A 20,117-nucleotide genomic window follows, 5' to 3' on the forward strand; every position below is an offset into this window, starting at 1 on the left:
ATTTACTCCTTACTTAATAAAAGTTAGAAACCCATGTTGGTCCCTCCAATTTTTTTTTGACTTTTAGAGGTTTGCGAGATTGAAAAGTCTGTACTAGACCATACCACTCCATTTGGTTTATATAAACATTTAAAGAAAATAATGTAAGCCCCAACATTTATGAAGTAGTAAAAGTGAGAGACTTTTGAGCCGTAATTGATTTGACAAGAAATGGATATAATGAAGGAAGGGGACTGGTTCTTGGCCTGTTGATTTGCTTTCCACACTCGCTAAAAAGTAGAGCGAGAAGGGGAGAAGATTGACCAGCTTGCTTTACATATGAAAAACACTAAAATGTCAGCATGGACCAGCCACTGACATAAGAAAAATTGTTTAACGTTAAGTCTCTAAACGATGTCCTAAAAACATAACATTTGTAACTACCTAATTAAATTAATAAAGGCTACAGGTAATAGAAGTGATATAGGAGGCATTTTCTGGCAGATAAAGCTTCAGAAACTCTCACATCTGCACACGATTATGAAGACCCTGTTGTTACTTCGCTTTCTCCCTTAGCCCACATTTCTCACTATTAACTAATAGTACGTAATAATAAAACCCTGGATGTCAGCCAGCCCAGAGTTCTGGCCAACTTTTAGAGTGTTTGTGAAAGTTGAAAAAGCAATGCAGCTGTTATACTGGGTACTTTCCAACGGAGGATATGTTTTCCAGATGAAAGTGCAAATAGTAATTGAAATGTAATCAATATTTTTGGCATCTTGGTATTATAATTCTTTTCACTTTTGTTATGTTAATTGTTCACTTCTTAGGACTTGTTTTATGTTTTTTTCTGTGGCCTATAATCAACTGAAAGTGAGGGAATGAACGGATGCTTAAGTAGTTTTTCATTCTTTGTTTAAAAAAAAAACAAAAAAACAATGGCAGGCAGTCTCATTTGTTAGCCGAAGATGTATTTAAAACAACCACAACATTTTCTTTTAAGATAGTTTATTGTGAGACTCACGTTTCAGGCAGCAGAGGGAAGAAAATCTAAATTCCAAGTACATTGTCCAAATTTTAGAGCTGACTGGAAACTTCGAGATCCTTCAGGTAGGCTGCAGCTTCAGTGCTCATGAAGCATTTTCAGGGCCAGGTTGGCCCTACTCAGTGAAGAGCTCACTTTTTTCATCCCCATCCATCACCCTTTAGGGGGAGGGGTGCAGATGATTTCACTGATTTTGGGGGCTTAGAAAATTTTTGTTTTGTTTAAAGTAGAAAGGGCTCTAGTTGATCAGTTGTTCGCAACCCTTTTACAGATCCTGCTGCCCACCCACACCTGACCCTGATTAAATCACAGAATCACCAAAAGTGATGGTGATGTGTACCCAGGGCTGGGAACCGCTGTTCCGCTCCAGTCCTCTCTCTTTACAGATGAGGAAACTGAGGCCCCGAGCCTCTCGGTGACTTGTCCCAAGGCCTCCCCTGGGACTGAGCTGAATGTGAGGTCATCGTTTTCAGGAAGGGATGTCAGAGTCTCTGAGTGCAGATCTCTGGTGACCTTCTCCCCAGAGGCCTGTGGACAGAGTCAGGCCAGGAGGCTGCAGGGAGCAGGACCCAGTGCACAGGATGGAGCATTGAGGTCCCTGCTCCTTCCACCCAGGTAGAAACCGCCCTCTGTTTTCCCGCTAGAGCTATCTACATTCCTCAGTGACAGGGGAGATAAACTGCCTCAGGTGCTCCTTTTTTTTTTTTTTTTTTCTTCCCCCAGAAACAAATAGGTTTGTAATTAGCTAAATGAGATGGCAGCTTCTAGACCACTTGCCGTTTATCACCAAAGAGCCTTTTGAACAGCTGGTCCCCTCCTGTATCTCTTAGACACTTCCTTCTCCCCTTTTAGGGAGCAGTATATATTGATTAGGCACAGTGTTTGGTGTAACTGACAATTGCTAATGCTATGTTTGTCTATTAGGGATGACTTAAGCCAATTAAGTGCTAACTTAGCTGGACAGCAAGGTGCAGGTATGTGTTATCCAAAAAGAGGGGCTGGACCGGGTGCACTCTGCCTTTGTCATTTCCAGCCCTTCTTATGTCCGAGGCCTTGTCTACGATGCCCTCCTTACCTGTGCTTGCGCTGCTTGCTGCTTGGGCAGGTGGGTGCTGCAGCTAGCTGCGCACTGGACAGTGGTACTGAGGGTGATAACCCAGCTCACCCCCTCTCCTCGCACTGGGCACCTGTGGCGCACCCCACCTGGGGGAAGAAGCCTCTAGGAGAGGAGATCACAAAGCAGGGGCCTGGGGAGTTGTGAGAGGAGAGGAAGCCAGGACGTGGAGCAATTTATGTGCACAGACACTTTCCTTGAGAAAAGTTGGAAGAAATTTTGGTAAGTGTTTATAGCTCCCTGAAAATTTGCGCTGCAGGTGATGATGAGCATATTTTGGACCGTTTGGTAGAAAAACATTTGCATTGTAAAGTGAGACTGGATTAAAGGGCTTTGGTTCATTTCCAGACCTGCCGTTTATTCTTGTAATATGACAGCATCCATTTCCAAATGTGAAACTCGGAGAAAGGAAGAAAAGAAAAATGTTCGTGTTTTTCTTCTCAGGATGTCAATCAGAGAATTCGCTCATCCTTTATTTAAAATACTCGCTGGTCTCTGAAATGACCCTCCATCGCCACCACCAAGAGGGAGACGGTGGCTGTGATGGGGAGGCTGGTGATTTTCTGCTTTCTGGCCCTGAAGGCCTCACCCCTGCTCTCATCTGGAAGCTGATGGTGAAGGTTTGTTACTCTTGTCAGGAGCCGGTAACAAGGACCTGAGGAATGTAGGCCGCAGTGGGCAGAGGGCATGAACTGAGCCCTGCAGGATGGTCAGGCTGACAGAGTGGTCTGGCTTTACCTGCTTACCCGCTGTTCTGGGAGGAGCTGGTTTACATCAGAGAAGGCTGCTCCTGACATCGCTATTTCTGGCAACAGAGGAGCAGCAGAGGTGGAAGAGACTGCCTGCCATTTAGAGGAAGTCAGATAAATATTCACTTCAGAGAATGCGTCTTGAGGCCTGCATGTATATGCATGGGTGACAGCTCCCTGCCACCTTTTCCTGCCCACGGTTCTGGATGTAAAGATTAACGGGTTTAGCCTGAAGTCAGTCAGAGATGTGTTAATGAAAATTTTATCTCAATGCAAAACCAAGGGCAGGCGCTGGCTTTGCTGGCCTCTTTTTCCTTCTTCTTCTGTTTGGAATGTACACTGAAAGCAAGGGGGAGGGGGCTCCTCACCCCTCGCTTGGAAAGCCTGTTGGACTGGTTAGCAGGAACTTTCTGGAACTTCTAGAGGGAGGTTGCTGGAGAGTGTGTGAGTGGTGAGCAGTGGGGATGAAGAGGGGCTCTCCCTCATTCGGAGCCAGCCAGGAGCCCTGCACAGACTCCTGGGGTAACACAGCAGCCACCTCACCTCAGAGGAGCGCGCTTGACACCCCTGCAGTTCCCTCTGTGGTCACGAGGAAAGAGAGCTGATCCTCCCGGCCTGCGTAGCTGGAGTCCTTCCCGGCACGGCAGTCATTCTGGATTTTACACTAAGAGGGTTTTTAACAACTGGGTACGTTCTTAGTCTTCTAGTAGCAATCCCTAAGTTAAAAAAAAAAATCCTTTTCCTGTGTGGAGCTCACTCTACTGAGCCTATTAATTTAAATAAAGGAAAAAAGAAAAAAGAAAAGAGACATTTTTGGACCCTGGTCATACAGTCTCAACCTGCCCCCAAGACTGGAGTCTCCATTCTGATGTATTTTACTCGATTTCTTTCCATCTGGAGATATGAGAATGATCTCTCAGGAACTCGGCCAGTCTTTTCAGCACACTGTGTAAGCCGATGGCTGCCTTCCTCTTCTCGGAAGACTAGGCATAGCGTGAGGGGTTTCTTTGCTCACCTGCTTAGGGCTTTTGCAGTCAGAGCAAAACCCTTCTACAGGCCATTGTGGGGCAAGATGCATTTTAGAGAAATCTCTTTGACACCAGCTCCCTCCTCCCACCCTTGGAGAATCTGAGGAATTTAAAAGGATCCAAGGCAAGAAGTGTCTCCGTAAGCATGAAAATGACCATCCTTATAGGTCACCGTTTTGATCCATGCTCTCATCACTGGTCTTACAAACAGACCTTCTCTTTCTTGTCTTTGAACGGATCAATCAGTTCTTTTTGAGCAGCACATCAATACAGAAAACATAGGCCATTGCCATAAGGCAAAACCAACCAACTTCTGGCTGAGAAACTGCTAAATGCCTGACTCTTCACCATCCCATCGCTGAGTGTGGTTACAAAGAATGGCTTTCCTGTATTTTCTTGATGTTTCCAAATGTATCAGTTCACTTTTTTCAGACGTGTTTCGGTGATATCATGATCTGCCTATAGAAAGTGAGCGAGATAAGGACACTTCTGGGAACTGCATTTAAAATAGCCATAATAAAACAAATTCTGCAGCCGGTGTGGTACCTTGTTTATTTGATTTGGTTTGTCACCAACTCATCTTCTGAGTAATCCCGTAATTATGCCAGGACTAAACTGTAAAATGACCGATGCTGGATATGTGAGCATTGACCTTTAAGTGCACTAGGTGGGACTGATGTGGTCCAGTCCCCTCTGTTAGAGCAAAAATCTGATCAGGAGAATCACAGAGAAATTTCTTTTTTTTTTTTTTTTTTTTTTGTGGTACGCGGGCCTCTCACTGTTGTGGCCTCTCCCGTTGCGGAGCACAGGCTCCGGACGCGCAGGCTCAGCGGCCATGGCTCACGGGCCCAGCCGCTCTGCGGCATGTGGGACCTTCCCGGACCCGGGCACGAACCCGTGTCCCCTGCATCGGCAGACGGACTCTCAACCACTGTGCCACCAGGGAAGCCCCACAGAGAAATTTCTTAGGGAAACTTGAAATGCAGTCCCCTTCTCCCCAAACTGAAGAAGGAAAGAGAGGTACAGAAGACTTGTGAAGCACAAACTGTTTTATATTCTGATATTCTATGACTTTCTTAGATAAAAAACGTATTACATTTTCACATCTATTTAGATAGCAGGAATGTCTCTACTTTTTGTGAAGGACAAAACCCCAGGCTCAGTAATATGCCCTCAAAAATATGTCACATCAGCATAGGCAGTGTTTTCCAATGAAAAGTTTTTTAATAAACAGATGTTTTATTTGCTACCTTATGATATTAAAAAGTATAAACTTACCTAATAGAATAATTGTTTTGATAATAAATATTTCCAGTGGTACACTTAAAATTAACGTTTTCATCAAAATGTAAAAGCTGTTTTCAAAACTTTTTGCCCATTTTTTTCATTAGGGTTGTGAAACCCAATGTAAATGTTTATAAATGTTTGCAGAAGAGTACTTTTGTTTTAAAGAGGAATGCAAATGTTCTCTTAATACGAAAGCACCCCAACAAAGAATGGTTGTAATTAAAGTAATAGAGATTCAGTTAAAAATAGGAAAAAAACTCTTCTTTTGGAATATCCTCAGCCCCATGGAAGAAAGTGTGGTGTATACCTTGGGAACCAAGTTGTGAGTGCTGTAGTATTACAACAGTGTGCTGATCAGAAGAACGGTGAACATTTTCTGGTTAACCAAGTCACAGCGGCCTGTTAGTTGGAAGGGATCTTGGAGTTCCAGCAGCCCAGCTGTGCACCCAGTGCTCTGTCCGACTGTGGCTGCCCTGTCAAATGATACTTTCCCACCCAGGGTGAGCCTCTGGTGGTGCTGGTGAACTCCCTTGCTCTCGGGTCAGCCCTCTTCATTTTTGGACAGCTCTAGTTGTTCAGAAAGCTCCTTCTAACCCTGAATCACTATGAATTTGTTGCTCATTGCCTGCCAAGGAGTCTGTGCCAGTGCCGACATGAGGGCTCCTGAAGCTACTTAAAGATAGTTGTCTGGTGTCTCTTTAAGACTTTTTCCCCCAGAGGGTCCTAAGTCCCGGCCGGGACTCCCAGGTGTCTTACAGCCTGGCTGCCCCCTTCTGGACACACGCGAGTTGCTCAGTACCATGGGTGGTTACTTCATGTCTAACAATTGTACTACCTTCTGCTGGTGCTTTGTATTGAGCTGACCACGTTTTCTTTGCACTGCTGTCAGTTTTCACGTCTTCTAACCTTGGGTACTTAAAAAATCTAAATGTAGGACTCGATGTATTCTTAGTCTCTTCTTGGTCCAGGGCCCTCCGTGGGTACTCAGTGTGCTTTCTGAGATCGTAAGGAAGGTGTTGACTAGCTTGGGCCCTGGGTTATGAATTTGTCCCACCACTCTTTAATCTTCAAGTCAGCACCCTTTGAGTATGGCTGTTGAGCCAGCAATGAAGATTTGACTTGGGAAATCAGCCTCTGTAATTTAGATAGAAATTTGAGGTTGCCATTTGAAGTTTTTACTTTGGTAACTATGGGGAATCAAAAATTGTAAGGTGGTAAGTAGAGTAGAAAAATTAAGATGTAGATAATCCTTTATCATTTAGGGGTTTATTTCAGTTTTGTTCGTTTGATTTTTACTGTTTCTAGCTTTAATTTGAACAAACTTACCATTGGATAAACTGGAAAAATTTTCTTCTTGATACAGCTGCTTTGGTAGGGAAAGTGCCTATCATACCCTTGGAAGATTAAAATTGTTCAGTATAAAGTTTATTCATTAAATGTTTACCTGTTGCCTGCCATGTGCTAGGCATTATACCTAGGGATATATTGCTGAAAAAGAAATACCTAATAATTCGTGGAGAGTATGGTATATAAAGTGAGGTAGTCAGTTAACAATTACACAGGTAATTTTTTAAACACTCTTGGTACATGCCACGAGAAAAGATTGCAACAAGAGCATATAGCAGGAGGCCCTGGGCTGGGAGCTTCAGAAGAGCCTTCCTGGAGAAAGTAATGTTTAGGCTGACCTGTTTCTTGTTTATCTGTTGTCCCTATCTTTAAAACTCACAAATTATTGAGAGAGAGCAGCTCCACTGCTAATGAGAATAGAAAGCCCTCCTAATTGATACTTTTTGGGTTGGAATTGGCATTTAATGGCACGAAAGACAGCTTAGGGACCACTAAAAATCTGGCCACTGCTGGGGCGCCCACCCCTTGATTTTCCCTCCGTACAGGATCACGGGATGCTAACATAGTTTGATTCCCTCCAGTTCTCTGTGTTGCCCTACTGTCCTGTTCATTCTTCACTCCTGCTGAGTCTGACAAAAGAAACAGCTAACTTCTCTGAAAGTGTTTGGAGGAAGGAAAAACAAAGTACGTGTTACGTTGTAGATATTTTGGGAAGTAGAAAACAAGTTTATGAATAACATATTTCAAGGAGATGAAAATGCAGGCTTGATTTTGGTCAGGCAAGGAGTTCAAAAATACAGTTTCCAAAATCACATCACGAGAGAGCTTTTAAAGAAGGAAATTCAGAGCAGTCTGGATGTTCTGGTTCTTGTTCTTTTAAGCCTATATCCCCCTGTTGCGGAGACAAGGAAGGTTGCTGGTTTCCTTTGCTCTCATGCGCTCTCTCTCTCTTTTTTTTTAATTAAAAAATTATTTATTTTTATTCAAGTACAGTTAATTTACAATATTATGTTAGTTTGGGGTGTGTAGTGTAGTGATTCAGTGTTTTTGAAGATTATACTCCATTTTAGGTTATTACAAGATAATGGCTGTAATTCCCTGTGCTGTACAGTATATCATTGTTGTTCCTTTGCTCTTGAGCCTGATTGAGGACTTTACCAGCTAAGACCTCATTTTCATTTTGAAGTAGTTTGAGCAATAGAGGGGGAGCCCAGCAAATTTGAATTGCAGGTCCCTGCCCCTGTAGCTTTGGAAAGGCCGTGCTTGATCCTTTGCCTTTCTTCCAAGCTTGGAGTGATGGGCTGCTGGCAGGGTTGGATTATGGCCTGGCCCTGTGGTGGATGTGTGTGCTTGTGTCTGGTCACCTATGGTGAATGTATGCTCATAGTTCTGTATCAGAGAGCTCCTCTGTGATTCTAAACTTACGACAGTATTTTAACCACTGTGGCTCATTTTTCTCACATGGCAGTGTTTACATATTATTGAAAGCCAAAGTGAATCTCCACATTTGCCTTAACTGACCTTTGTTACCAAGCTTCATACCGAGCACCTTTGTAGTCAAGTTTTTAAAAAATAATGTGTGTAATTCTAATGGATTTTGGTTTGTATATGTTGTTAACTGTTTTTTTTTTTAAAAAAAAACTTTTTTTTCAAATTGATAGGTTTAAACAAATGTTAGTAATTTGATCATGTTTGATCATGTTAAAATGGTAATTATTTGAATGTTTTTTCTGGGATTGATGTCACTTCTCCTTTTCAAGTATCATAGGCCAACCTTCACTCATTTTGTTTATTTGAAAGGTTACAGATTTCTAAATAGTTTGGGAATCATTTGCCAACCATGCAGAGGGGGAAGGCTTGCTGCTGACATGTAAATCCAAGCAGTGAGGGTTGTTTGAACTGCTCTTTGAGACAATTTAACTAATAATATTTAAACCTTTGGAAATTTGGCTATTATTAGACAAGCCTAGGATTTAAGTCATTTCCCAAAGGAGAATGATTCTCAAAATATGACATATTAAAATAAGTATGTTTGTTTATCCCAAATGAGATTGTGAAATTTGTGATTATTCCATTCCTATCCAAATATGACCCTTCATATTTTGTTGGTTGAAAATAAATTTCTTATAAAAATTTATCCTTTGCTAAATGAATCTGGGTGAGGAGACTCTTGCCCCTTACATAACAATTACAATTTATCCTGATCCAGGATACATTATTATTTACGCAGAAAGAAGCATTGTGCTTCAGCATTAGAATGCTCTGTGGTGACACTGCCCCTGCCACCTGCCATTTTCTTTCACAATTGTTTTTGAGCATCTGCGGTGGCTTAAGTGCTGGTGCTGGGGATATAAAGATGAGCAGGACAGAGAGGATCCTGGCCCTCATGGAGCTTAGCGTGTGTGCCTCGTTCATCATTTCCTGTAGTGTTGCTTTTCATTGTGGTTTTACATATTTCTGTCATGTGATCATTATTCCAGGAAATTGTGATACGCATTTTCGCTTGATAAGATTTGCAGAGAATTTAGGCACTGGGCTGTTCTAGGAGTAAAAGTCTGCTTCCAAATAGCATGTTATTGCTCCTCTGTTGTTCAGGCACTCAGGCCTTATAAAATTTCCCAAAGAGTAAGGCCGTGAAGTGCCAAACTCACTGAAAGTCAGGACTGGCGTTTTGGCAGCAGTAACATTAGACCTACACCCTAATGTAATTTAAAACTATTCTGGAAGTAAAGGGAAGACCAAAGTGGTGATTTATAGTGGCTCAGAAACCCCACACTGGCCATGAGACCATGGTGTTAGGTCTGCATTGAGTTAATGATTTCACTTTTAATTGCTTTTCTCTGTTAATAGAACAAAAACAAGGATAGCCTTTAACTGCCAAGTATATGACGAAGCCTTGTATTTTAATAGGAATTATTTTTAAATGTTTTTGTTTGGTTCAAATTAGGTGATTTTGAGGCTTATAGATAGATACTGGAAAAGCTGACCTTACTTTCTTGATCTATTTTTGAAATAAAGCTAGTGTTAAAAAATTTTAGGGCTTACAAATTTATATTTAGAATCTAGATATTATCATATGTAGGCACAGAAAAGAAATAAAGTACTTTGTTTAAAATTTTAAAGTACAAATAGTACATAAGGATAAATTTCTATGCCATATATTGAGAATTTTTCTTTTGTTTAAGGCACTCAAATAATAAATCTGTTTATAATTTTACTGTTCATTGTGCAGTTTGCTCTGTAAAGTAGAGGGTCAGGGAGATGCCTTGTTATTCCCCCTACTTTTTACTTTTCCTTGTAGAAGAAATGTATTCTTGGTCATACTGTATAATGGTAAGTTCTTAAGCCACCCTGATGTAATCTTTTAAACAGATTGTTTTAAAATAAAACGAATTATGGTCAGTGTATTTTCTGATAGTGAATCTTTTAAAATAAGTAATTTTCTTTATAGTTAGGGTAATTTTGCTACTCCCAAGTAGTAGAACCTGGTTTAACCTGCCCATGTTAAAAAAAATAAAATTTGTCCCTACAACTTTATTCATAAAATTAGAACTGGCCTTCCAGTGGCATCTTTGATCTGGGTAGGAAAGAGCTTACTTCTGAATATTGGGAATGAAGGTGTCTTAGTCTGTGTGAACTGCTGTTACAAAACATCATAGACTGGGTGGCATATAAACAACATTTATTTCTCATAGTTCTAGAGGCTGGAAAGTCCACGAACAAGGTGCTGGCAGATTTGGTGTCTGGTGAGGGCCTGGTTCATAGACTGCTGTCATCCTGCTGTGTCCTCACGTGATGGAAGGGGTGAGGTTACACTCTGGGGTTTCTCTTATAATTCCATTCATGAGGGCTCTGCCCTCATGATCTAATCACCTCCCGAAGGTCCCAACTCCAAGTGCTGTCACATTGGGCATTAGGAATTAACATGTGAATTTTATGGGGGAGGGGGACACAAACATTCAGTCAGTAGCAGCAGGCTTGTAATGAGTGCTTTAGTCTTTTGAGTGTCGTAGGCAGAAGATGGCTAAATCATCACTGCTTCCCTGAACTACATACGTTAGTGCTAGGGAGGAGTAGCCTAATGTGAGTTTTTATATCAGAGGCATGATAAATGGGACCCATGGTGTATGAAATTCCAACTCTTTAGTACAGGGAAATGTACTCTTCATGTTCCTGTCTTCTAAGGCCTGCCTTCAAGTCTTAATTTACCTAAAGGTGGTACACATCTTTCCTTTAGCTTGGACAGTGTTTCTTAACCTGTTTTCCACTATTCTCTTCCTCCACCAGAAGTCTTTTAGACAGTTTGAAATTTTAATACCCATGAAATTTTAATACTACAGATATACTGTATCTGTGCTTACATAAAAGAAAGTTTTTTTGCCCCAACGCCCAAATGAATTTTCATCCTTTGGGACCAGTATTACCCCCATGGAGAATGCATGAGCTAGGATACCTGGCTGTGTGGGTTGCTGCCCTACCTAGTAATTAGGCTTTGAAGGAGGCTAATCTATTATTTATTTAAGAACCTTGAGTCCATTAGACAATTTTCTGATATGGACCACTGTTAAAGGGTTGTTCCTCAGAGCACAAGCTATTTATTCATTCATGGAGTCATACACACTTGTTTGAAGCCCTCCTGGCTTCCTCATTTCCTTGCCTTGCCACCATGGGCAAAGCCTTAGTTTATTCATTTGTAAAGTAGGCAATAATAGTATCTACCTCAAAAGGTTGCTGGGGAAGACTGAAAAAGCGAGTAAAGCACCATCCTTGGCATAAAGTAAGCCAGCAAAAAAATGAAGCTATTTTTAATAGTACTAGAGTCTTCTTTGGTTGTTAGACTCATCATCTGTCTGCATTTTAAAGATTAGACAAGTTCTTATGGCTCTGGATTCAGTGGTGATAAAGATATTATAGATGTTGGGTTCATAGCTGTATGACTTGATCCAGTTGTTTAAATCTTCACGCCCAAGTTTCCACATTTTGTTAATATAGAAAGCAAGGTAAGTTGGTTGAAGCTTCAAATATAGCAGTAATCCTAATAAATGTACATGGGTTATATTTGCCCACTAAATGACAGACTCTTGGATTGAATTAAAAAATAAGAGACATACCTAAGACAAAATGACTCTAGAAGGTTTAAAGAACAGAAAGGGGGTGGGGAGGGACAGGCAAATATTACTATCAATAAAAATAGAATTAATATATGAATATGGAATAAATAGAATATTTCATGTTAACAACCCACCAAGAAGATAAAATAATTATGATTTTGCATGTATCCAGGGAGTTACAAGGGAAATCTGTTAAAACCACAATCACAGTGGTAGATTTTAACATACTCTGTCACTGATAAATAAAACAGACAAAAGTTAGTATGACTATAGAGTATTTGAAGACCACCTTTATTAACGAGGTTGTATTTTAAACAAGTCTCTGAGTACCGTTCCCTCACAAAATGGTCTGAGTCTATGAATTTTGGCTGGTTTATGCAGCCATATAATGCTCTTTGTACGGTAGATGTGTTCCCATAAAGCTCCAAGTAAAGTAGATAATTGTAAAAGTGAATGATAAACTTTTCTAAAGGACTTTGTATGCGTGTGATTTTTTCTTACGTTGTCAGCTCTCACACTAGAACTTTATCTTTGTGTCCTGGTGTTTGTGAGCAGAGAACTTTGAATGTTTAGGTTGGACTCCTGAGCTTTTTTATGGAACTGGGTCCGTGAACCTGAGTAATGGTTGGTTAGCTAGATTTATCCTCATCACAGTGGTTCTAGATGTGGTTTCTTGCAGAGACTCCTCTTTATTGGCCATTTACACGTGCTGCAGAATGCCTCGGTGGCAAACTGTAAACGGGGTGTGACTCTCTTGCTTTCTGGCTACTGAAGAGTTGAGAGGATTGAGGCAGAACTCTCAGAGGTCCCTTCCTGGAAACTCTCAGACATAGTTTGGTCTCTCCAGAGTCCCTGAGTAGGATCTTCTTTTTTTTTAAGGTGGCACACCAGCAGTCCAGTGTATACTTTTTCAAGTTTTTTTTTATGAGTGAAGTGGGAGGGTTTTTAAGCATCTGCAGAACATTTGGGTTTGTGAATTCTGTCAAAGTAATTGTTGGCATATGGTTTTCCTCCTTAAGAAGGGTTGGCAAATGTTGTCACCTTTTTCTTTAATTTATTTGAGCCTTTAATTAATATTGGGTATTAATGAAGTGTGTGTTTGTGCATGTGTGTAGCGCCAGTGAAAATTCCATTTATTCTTTCTTTGTTGCTTTGTTCTCTAGTTTGGACAAAAAATAAATTATTTTCATGGGTAAAAACTAAATTAAAAAGGAAAACATACATTTTAATAAGTATGTAGAGAAGCACCTTATTAAATATAAGTTCGTGTTCATTAGCAGCCTAGTCTAAAAATGTGACTGCCTTGAAATTGAAGGCAGAGAGCCTAGCAGATCTGTGTAACTTAAAAGGGTATGTGTTCTGGGCTTTATGACTGATGGAGATGGTACCCCCGTGGCAGCTTGAATTGTCATTGCTCCTGTGGCCTCACCTTACCATCCTCCATCCAGTCTCCCACCCTCCCAACCAGTCCATAAATAATGAACAAGCACTTAATGTTTCCAGGCACCTTGCTAGGAGTTGAGAAATATAAACGCAGTATGATGCGGACATGACCTTAAGAGCCTGTGTCCTACTGATGATTAGTAAATAGAAGTTTTGTAATTATGAAACAGTCTGATGATGATAAGTGATAGGGCAGAGGTATATAAGGAGTGTCTAGGAGGGAGGTCATGTGTGGGTCGTCTAACTCAGACGTGGTGGTGGTGGTGGTGGTGGTGGAGGGATCAGGGGTGGCTTCTTGGATGAGGTGATACATCAGCTAGGATTTGTCGGAATAGGAGAGAGCTGTTCTAGGTAGTAGTTTTGGAGGTGAGACTGGAACATGACTTTTCCTTCAGGAGCTACAAGAGTTAAAGACGAGAATATTGAAACCAGGCTGGAGAGCTGGGCAGGCCCTTCCTGAAGGCTCTCATTTCTCTTCAAGGAGTTCTGGGCATTATTCTGAAGGCATAGGGATTTATTATTCTGAAGGCGTGGGCACTGGTGGATTTTCGTCATGGGAATAAAGTGATCAGAATTACATTTTAGAAAGGTCCCTCTGGCGGCAATGTAGGGTTGCGGATTAGGGGTTAAAATGAGAGGTGAGGCACTGGAATAAGAAACTATTGCTTGAGCTGATTTATGAGATTTTCAGGAGGTGCAGGCAACCTTGGGCCCTGAATATGGGAGGAGAGAGAGAAATGAAAGATGACCGCAAGGTTTCTAGCTGAGGTCGGTGGGAGAAATGAGGGTGCTGTTCAGTGAGGGAGTGACAGAGGGAAAACAAGGTTTGGAGGGAGGAATTAGGAGTTTAGTTGTAGACACGGACTTGTTTATCCTTAGGAGACGCTGCCCTTAGCTGTCTGGGGAGTGGTTGTCAGCATAGGGTAGTGGGTAACATCATCCAGGCAGACGGAAGAGGGCAGTGGAAGGAAGCCTGGAGATAAACTATAAAGAACAAAACCCTGTGTGTTGATGTAATACCCATGTGACAGGGAAAACAGATACGGTACCTTGGAAAATAAACAGATCAAGTGTTTTCCCTCTGGACTTGGCCAGGTGTTGACTTTCAGAATTTTAGTCAATGAAGACAACTATCAATAATAACTCCTAAAGCTGGGAGTGGTGAAGCTCCAGTCTTTTTTCCTGATGGTTATGACCTTGTGGTAGCATGTGCCAGAGCTGGAGGAACCTCTTTGCCTCTTTGGGTCTATGTTAATAGCTTCCTCATCTAGTTCTGTCTTTGTCTGACAGTTTGAAGAAATAAAATTGTCTTCTTAATGAAGCAGAAAATGATAAAACTTTTGGAATGTCTTTGTATTTTTGGAAAATTCCAGTTCATAGGAATTAGAGAAGGGCAGAGGATTAGAGAAGAGTAATTTGTGGAGGGGGCTTGGCTTTTTTACTTACTCCTTATTTTTATATGCACACACACACACACACACACACACACACACACAGTTAGGATGGAGAAGAGCAGGGAAGCAGTTTTAATCATCTTCCCAATGTCTGGCCACAGAAGACATGAGTATTATTCATATCACATCTGGGATATTAGTGATTTGTATTCACTCAAGGATTATTTAATGGGTTCCTGCCGTGGTGATCAAGTCAGAATTCGGGCCACACCGAGCCAGCTGGGACAGTGAGAGCCCTTCTCTGGAGTGGAGATTGTCTTACCTCCCTCCACCCTCACATAGTTCTCTCAAGCTTTCCTAACGGCAGCCCCACCACCAGGCCCAGTTCCAAGATGGCCAGCCCTCCTCTCTTCTCTCCTCCTAATCTTCCCACAGCCATCGAAGTACAGATTGCTTCACTGGCGCTTGGGACACATGGCTGATAGCTAGCACCTTGGGAAAATCTAGCCCTTTATAGATTACCGCCTGGGGACACCTATAGGTGGGATGTAAGCTGCCCCCGCAGCTGGCACCATCCTTTGCTGAAGTGGATTAGGGGATAATGATGGTAGTAGCTTGCTGGGCTTTCTGGGATCCCTGTGCCATGGGCACGCTCTCGTCCATGCTCTTGCCTTGACTCCGACTGTTCCTTCACCCTCAGGTTCCTGCATTGTTGCTGTTGAATATCTGGAAGCCCCGTTCCACTATGGCCCTGGTGGGAATGTGGGATTTTTTTGCTTTGACATATCCCTGAAAATTAAAAAAAAAAAAAAAATTCTATCATTATGAAAACTCTACTGTTTGGTGAGGATATTGCCTTAGGACAGAGAACGTTGAAGACAAAAATGCCCCTGATATCCAAGTTTGCAGACGCTCGAGTGAAACAATCGAATAAAAAGAGTAACTTATAGTCGATATTTCTTTTGTATACAGACTCGTAGGAAATTTTGCTCCCCAGTCACTCCTTTGTTTTTTTTTTTTTTTTTGCGGTATGCGGGCCTCTCACTGTTGTGGCCTCCCCCGTTGCGGAGCACAGGCTCCGGACGCGCAGGCTCCGGACGCGCAGGCTCCGGACGCGCAGGCTCAGCGGCCATGGCTCACGGGCCCAGCCGCTCCGCGGCATATGGGATCCTCCCAGACCGGGGCACGAACCCGTATCCCCTGCATCGGCAGGCGGACTCTCAACCACTTGCGCCACCAGGGAGGCCCCACTCCTTTGTTTTGAGGAACAATGGCGTTATTAAAGAACAGCATTAAAGAAGAATACTTAGGAAACATGTGCTGACATTCTCTGTATGACTTATTTTAAACTTAAATCAAGGACTCAATGTTTGCTGTCGAGACATTTGTGGATAAGTCAGTGGTAGGAAGAGATTCATGGGATGTCGTTGGTCTGACTCTGGAGTCAGGGGTGGTGGGAGCTGGAGCACAGGTTGGTTGCTGCCCTGGAGGCCTCGGTGTGGCTTGTTCTCATTGGTCAGCAGGTGGCACCAAATAGCCAGGACGAATCTGGAGAGAGGTATGTGGTGTTTCGATTTCACCTTGGGTTGGGTTAAACATTTTGGAGTTAATAGCACTCTCAAGTTTTTTCCCCCTAGAGATGGCATCCTCCAAGACTGAATTTTGTAGAAGTCTTTGGTTTTGATAGAGTCATAAAACTTAACCATCTCCAAGGTCAAATGGTACATAACAATATTGATTTTTTTTTTTTTTTGGAGGGTATATGGCTGAATGCTAAAAGCCAACTGTAAGATCCTTCTGTAGAATATACTTACTGGCTTAGGTGTCTGAATTTTTTCGTGTTTTTATGAAATCTTTTCAATATGTTGCTAATGGAGGTGTTAAAATTGATCTACTGATAAATTTATATTTTTGACCTTGATAATGTCTGCCTGATGGGAATCCAGGATTTTACTCCCATCCGAGATGTTTCTGTTTGAGCAGAGGTGGGTGACTCTGAGTTACAGATGGTGATTCAGTTGTGAGGGGGACACGGAGGATGTGTTGGGGATATTCTTGGATATCTTGTGAGAAAACAGCTAATGACAAAAGAGGGGGCAGGTCTGTGCTTTTGCCCCCAATTATTAACACCACTTGAGGTGCAGTTCATTTGTTTCAGCTTAATTTATTGTCCACGGACCCCTGGTTGCATGTGCCTTGTATGGTTCTGTGCTAGAACTTGAGAAAAAGCTGCCTTTTGAAGCACAATAAGTGGAATGTTTCTTTTCTGCGTATGTGGCTTTGTTTATTTTCTTTGTTTGGTGCCATGTGTGGGGAAAAATGTGAGCCCGAGTGGTCCATTTGTGGTTCCCGGGTGGTGTCTGGTTTGATTAGTGCATGAGCTCCAGTGATTAAGCTTGCTAACTCTGGTCTGTGCGTGCATTCTTGGGGCAGGCTGAATGAGGTTTTCACAAAATGAGCATCCAGGTACAAAATCTTATAATTAATTTTTGAGTCTTAAGATGGGGCCTGTGGGAAGGGATGGGAGGGGGAGATGACAAACATCTTTTCCCTTGGGATATCTTCCTACAACTAAGTGGGGGGTGCATCTTTCTTCCTCCTCTTCCTCCTCTTTTTAATTTACTTAGATAGGCTTGTATATAAAATGTGCAGGAAGTTAACCACACCCACAGGAATTAAGCACATATCCTTGCCTCCTAGAATCTGTTTTTCACACAGCACCAGGATTGATCTTTTAAAAACATACATCCAGTGATGTCAGTTATTAGGTTAAAATCCTGCCCTGGCTTCCCTCACACTTAGGTTAACAGCCCTTTGTGGACTGGCTCCACCTACCTTTCCAACCTCATCTCCTTGTATCTCTCCCTGCCTACCAGACTTGGGCCATACTGAGCTCTTCATTCCTCCAACAAGCCCTGCTGTTCTCACCTTAGGGCCTTTACATGAGTAGTTTCCTTTGCCTGGAATGTCATTCCTCTTGATCTGGGTGTGACAAGACCATTGAGAGCTCAGTTTAAATACCGACTCAGGCCTTCCCTGACCACCAGCTCTAAAATAACCATTCATTCCTTTTCTCTCTTTTATTTTTAAATTAAGATATAACACACATAATACTTTGTAAGTTTTAAGGTGTAAGGTATGTTGATTTGATATGTTTATATATTGCAGTATGATTACCACTGTAGCATTAGCTAACACCTCTGTCACTTCACATAATTATCATTTCTTTTTTGTGGTGAGGATGATTAAGTCTAGTCTCTTAGCAGCTTTGAAGTTTATAAGACAGTGTGATTGATTACTCACTCTGTGTCACATCACTCCAGTTTCATTTTATTTTTTTTCAACTATCTTGTCTTTTCTTATGTGCTTTTTTTGTCCAGCTCTTCCTAGTAGGATGTAAGCTTCACTAGAGCCAGGTCCGTATCTTGTTTACTGTTAACCCAGCATCTGGAACAGTGCTAAGCATGTACTAGGTCCCCGGAACATTTTGGTTCCATGAATGAATAATAGCTATATTGAGGGGAGAAGCTATATATTTAAAGCTAAATGTATCTCTCTTAATTCTCTGAGGGCGCTGGGATCAAGATGGCAGTGGGCCAAACGTTGAGGCTGAAGTTCTTGTTTCCCATTTATCCCTATACAACATTGTGGCCCTGGTGGGTCCCTGAGACGTGGGTATTGGGGTGGGGAGTAGAATTTGTAATAACACAGTCATATACAAAATTTCCGTCATTATTCAGTCATTTTTTGGTATCTGTTAAACACTAGTACTGTCCTTGCTGCTGTATATTTACTATGTCATTTAATCTTAGGCATCCGTTTTCTAATATGTAAATGATATGTTTAGATAAAATGATCTGTTAGTTCTCTTATATCACATTATATGAATTTCTAGGAGAAGCTAAAAGATTATAGTTTATGGTGACACACAATAGAAACAGATTAGTTCATTCAGAATACCTACCCAAGGTAGGTATTCATACAGCTCTAATAAAACTTTAAAATTGCAAAGTTTAAACTTTAGAAAGGAGGAAGAAACCCACCCTTTGTTGGGTATCCGTCATCTCATTCAGTCTTCTCAACAACCTGTAGAGTATCTTCCCTCCTTCATGTCTGTGGAAACGGAGGCTCAGAGGTGTTATGTGCCTTGGCCAAGGTCACACACGTGTTACGAGGCAGTGCTGAAGTTCCCACCAGCTTCAGTTGACTCCAGAGACCTGCTCTCAGCATGTAGGAGTTGTGTTACCTTCTGCTCACCTTTCCCCAGTAGGTTTTGTGGGTATCAACAGCTTCGACTTCTGACTAGGGTTTCCCTTCTGTTTCTCACAGACCTCTGAGAAGGAGCCGATGTGGAGAAGCAGCTGAGGCGGTCCAGGATGACGACCACAGTAGCCACAGACTACGACAACATCGAGATCCAACAGCAGTACAGCGATGTCAACAACCGCTGGGACGTGGACGACTGGGACAACGAGAACAGCTCCGCGCGGCTCTTTGAGCGGTCCCGCATCAAGGCTTTGGCAGGTAGGGTGCCCTTATGTCCCGTCACAGAGGCCTGGGATGCCTTACAGGTCCCTTTGAAGTCATCCACCCTGTCCACCTCTCAAGATCAGCTCACCTCTACTTGAACATGTCCCACCAGAGCAAGCTCACTGTTTCATAAGGTGGCCAGTTTCCTATCTGGGGAACTGTCAGTCCCACAGCCAGAACGATTCAGAGCACAGGGTGGTTTTTATAGCTGTTCAGAAAGAGATGCCCTAGGCTTGTCAGAAATCTTTTATTTTTAACACATCTTACATTTCAGTGTATTGAAGTATACTATACCTTAGACACAAAAATACAGTTTGACCCTGGAACAACATGGGGGTTAGGGACACCAACCTGCTGCACGGTTGAAAATCCGTGTATTTGACTCCCCCAGAACTTAGCTACTAATAGCCCACTGTTGACCTGAAACCTTATCCATAACATAACCAGTCGATTAACACATAATTTGTAAGTTATATGTATGATATACTGTATTCTTACTGTAAAGTAAGCTGGAGAAAAGAAAACGTTATTAAGAAAATCATAAGGAAGGGAAAATACATTTACTGTACGTCTGTATATTTATTGAAAATAAATGTGTAAATGTAAGTGTACCTGCACAGTTCAAACTCTTGTTGTTCAAGGGTCAACGGTATACAAATTAACCTGTTTACTTAGGGTCTGTGATATATAAATTAACTTGACCTGTTACAGTACTTGCTTTGAGTGACCAAGGTTAGTTAGTATCACGTGCAAAGTTTTGGATCTGAAAAGCAATAGCTTAATCTGGTGAGGGCACATTTAATGCTCTAACAGGTAAGTCTGCCATTGATAAAGTTAACAGGCACACATCCCTTACTTCATGATTTCTCACTCCCTTGTTGCTGTTGAATACTTAGGGCACACTTTTACCAGGGCCCTAGATGGGGTGGGAGTGTTTTATCTTGGAATTGCCCTGAAAATCAGGAAGGGGTTCAGTCACAATGAAAACTCAGCAGTATTGAATATGTGTAAACCAGGGGGCCAATGTGGAGTTTATTCAAAATGTTGCCTCTGTACTTTGAGACTCCAAATAAAATGATTTCCAAATGAG

The 20,117-nt window shown here is 41.9% G+C and overlaps 1 protein-coding gene across 6 annotated transcripts in view; it reads left to right on the top strand.

Moving 5' to 3' along the window:
• The window catches only part of SPTBN1 (spectrin beta, non-erythrocytic 1), a 197,536-nt gene that overhangs the window by 37,385 nt on the left and 140,034 nt on the right, over nucleotides 1–20,117 (top strand). For all 6 annotated transcript variants that reach the window (XM_060117307.1, XM_060117312.1, XM_060117310.1 and 3 more), the window contains one exon: nucleotides 18,827–19,021. In XM_060117307.1, the coding sequence (XP_059973290.1) occupies nucleotides 18,874–19,021 (148 nt within the window). In that variant the 5' untranslated portion in view covers nucleotides 18,827–18,873. The remainder of the gene's footprint in view (nucleotides 1–18,826; nucleotides 19,022–20,117) is intronic.

This window comes from Mesoplodon densirostris, chromosome 14 (genome assembly GCF_025265405.1).
Source record: "Mesoplodon densirostris isolate mMesDen1 chromosome 14, mMesDen1 primary haplotype, whole genome shotgun sequence".
Lineage (NCBI taxonomy): Eukaryota > Metazoa > Chordata > Mammalia > Artiodactyla > Ziphiidae > Mesoplodon > Mesoplodon densirostris.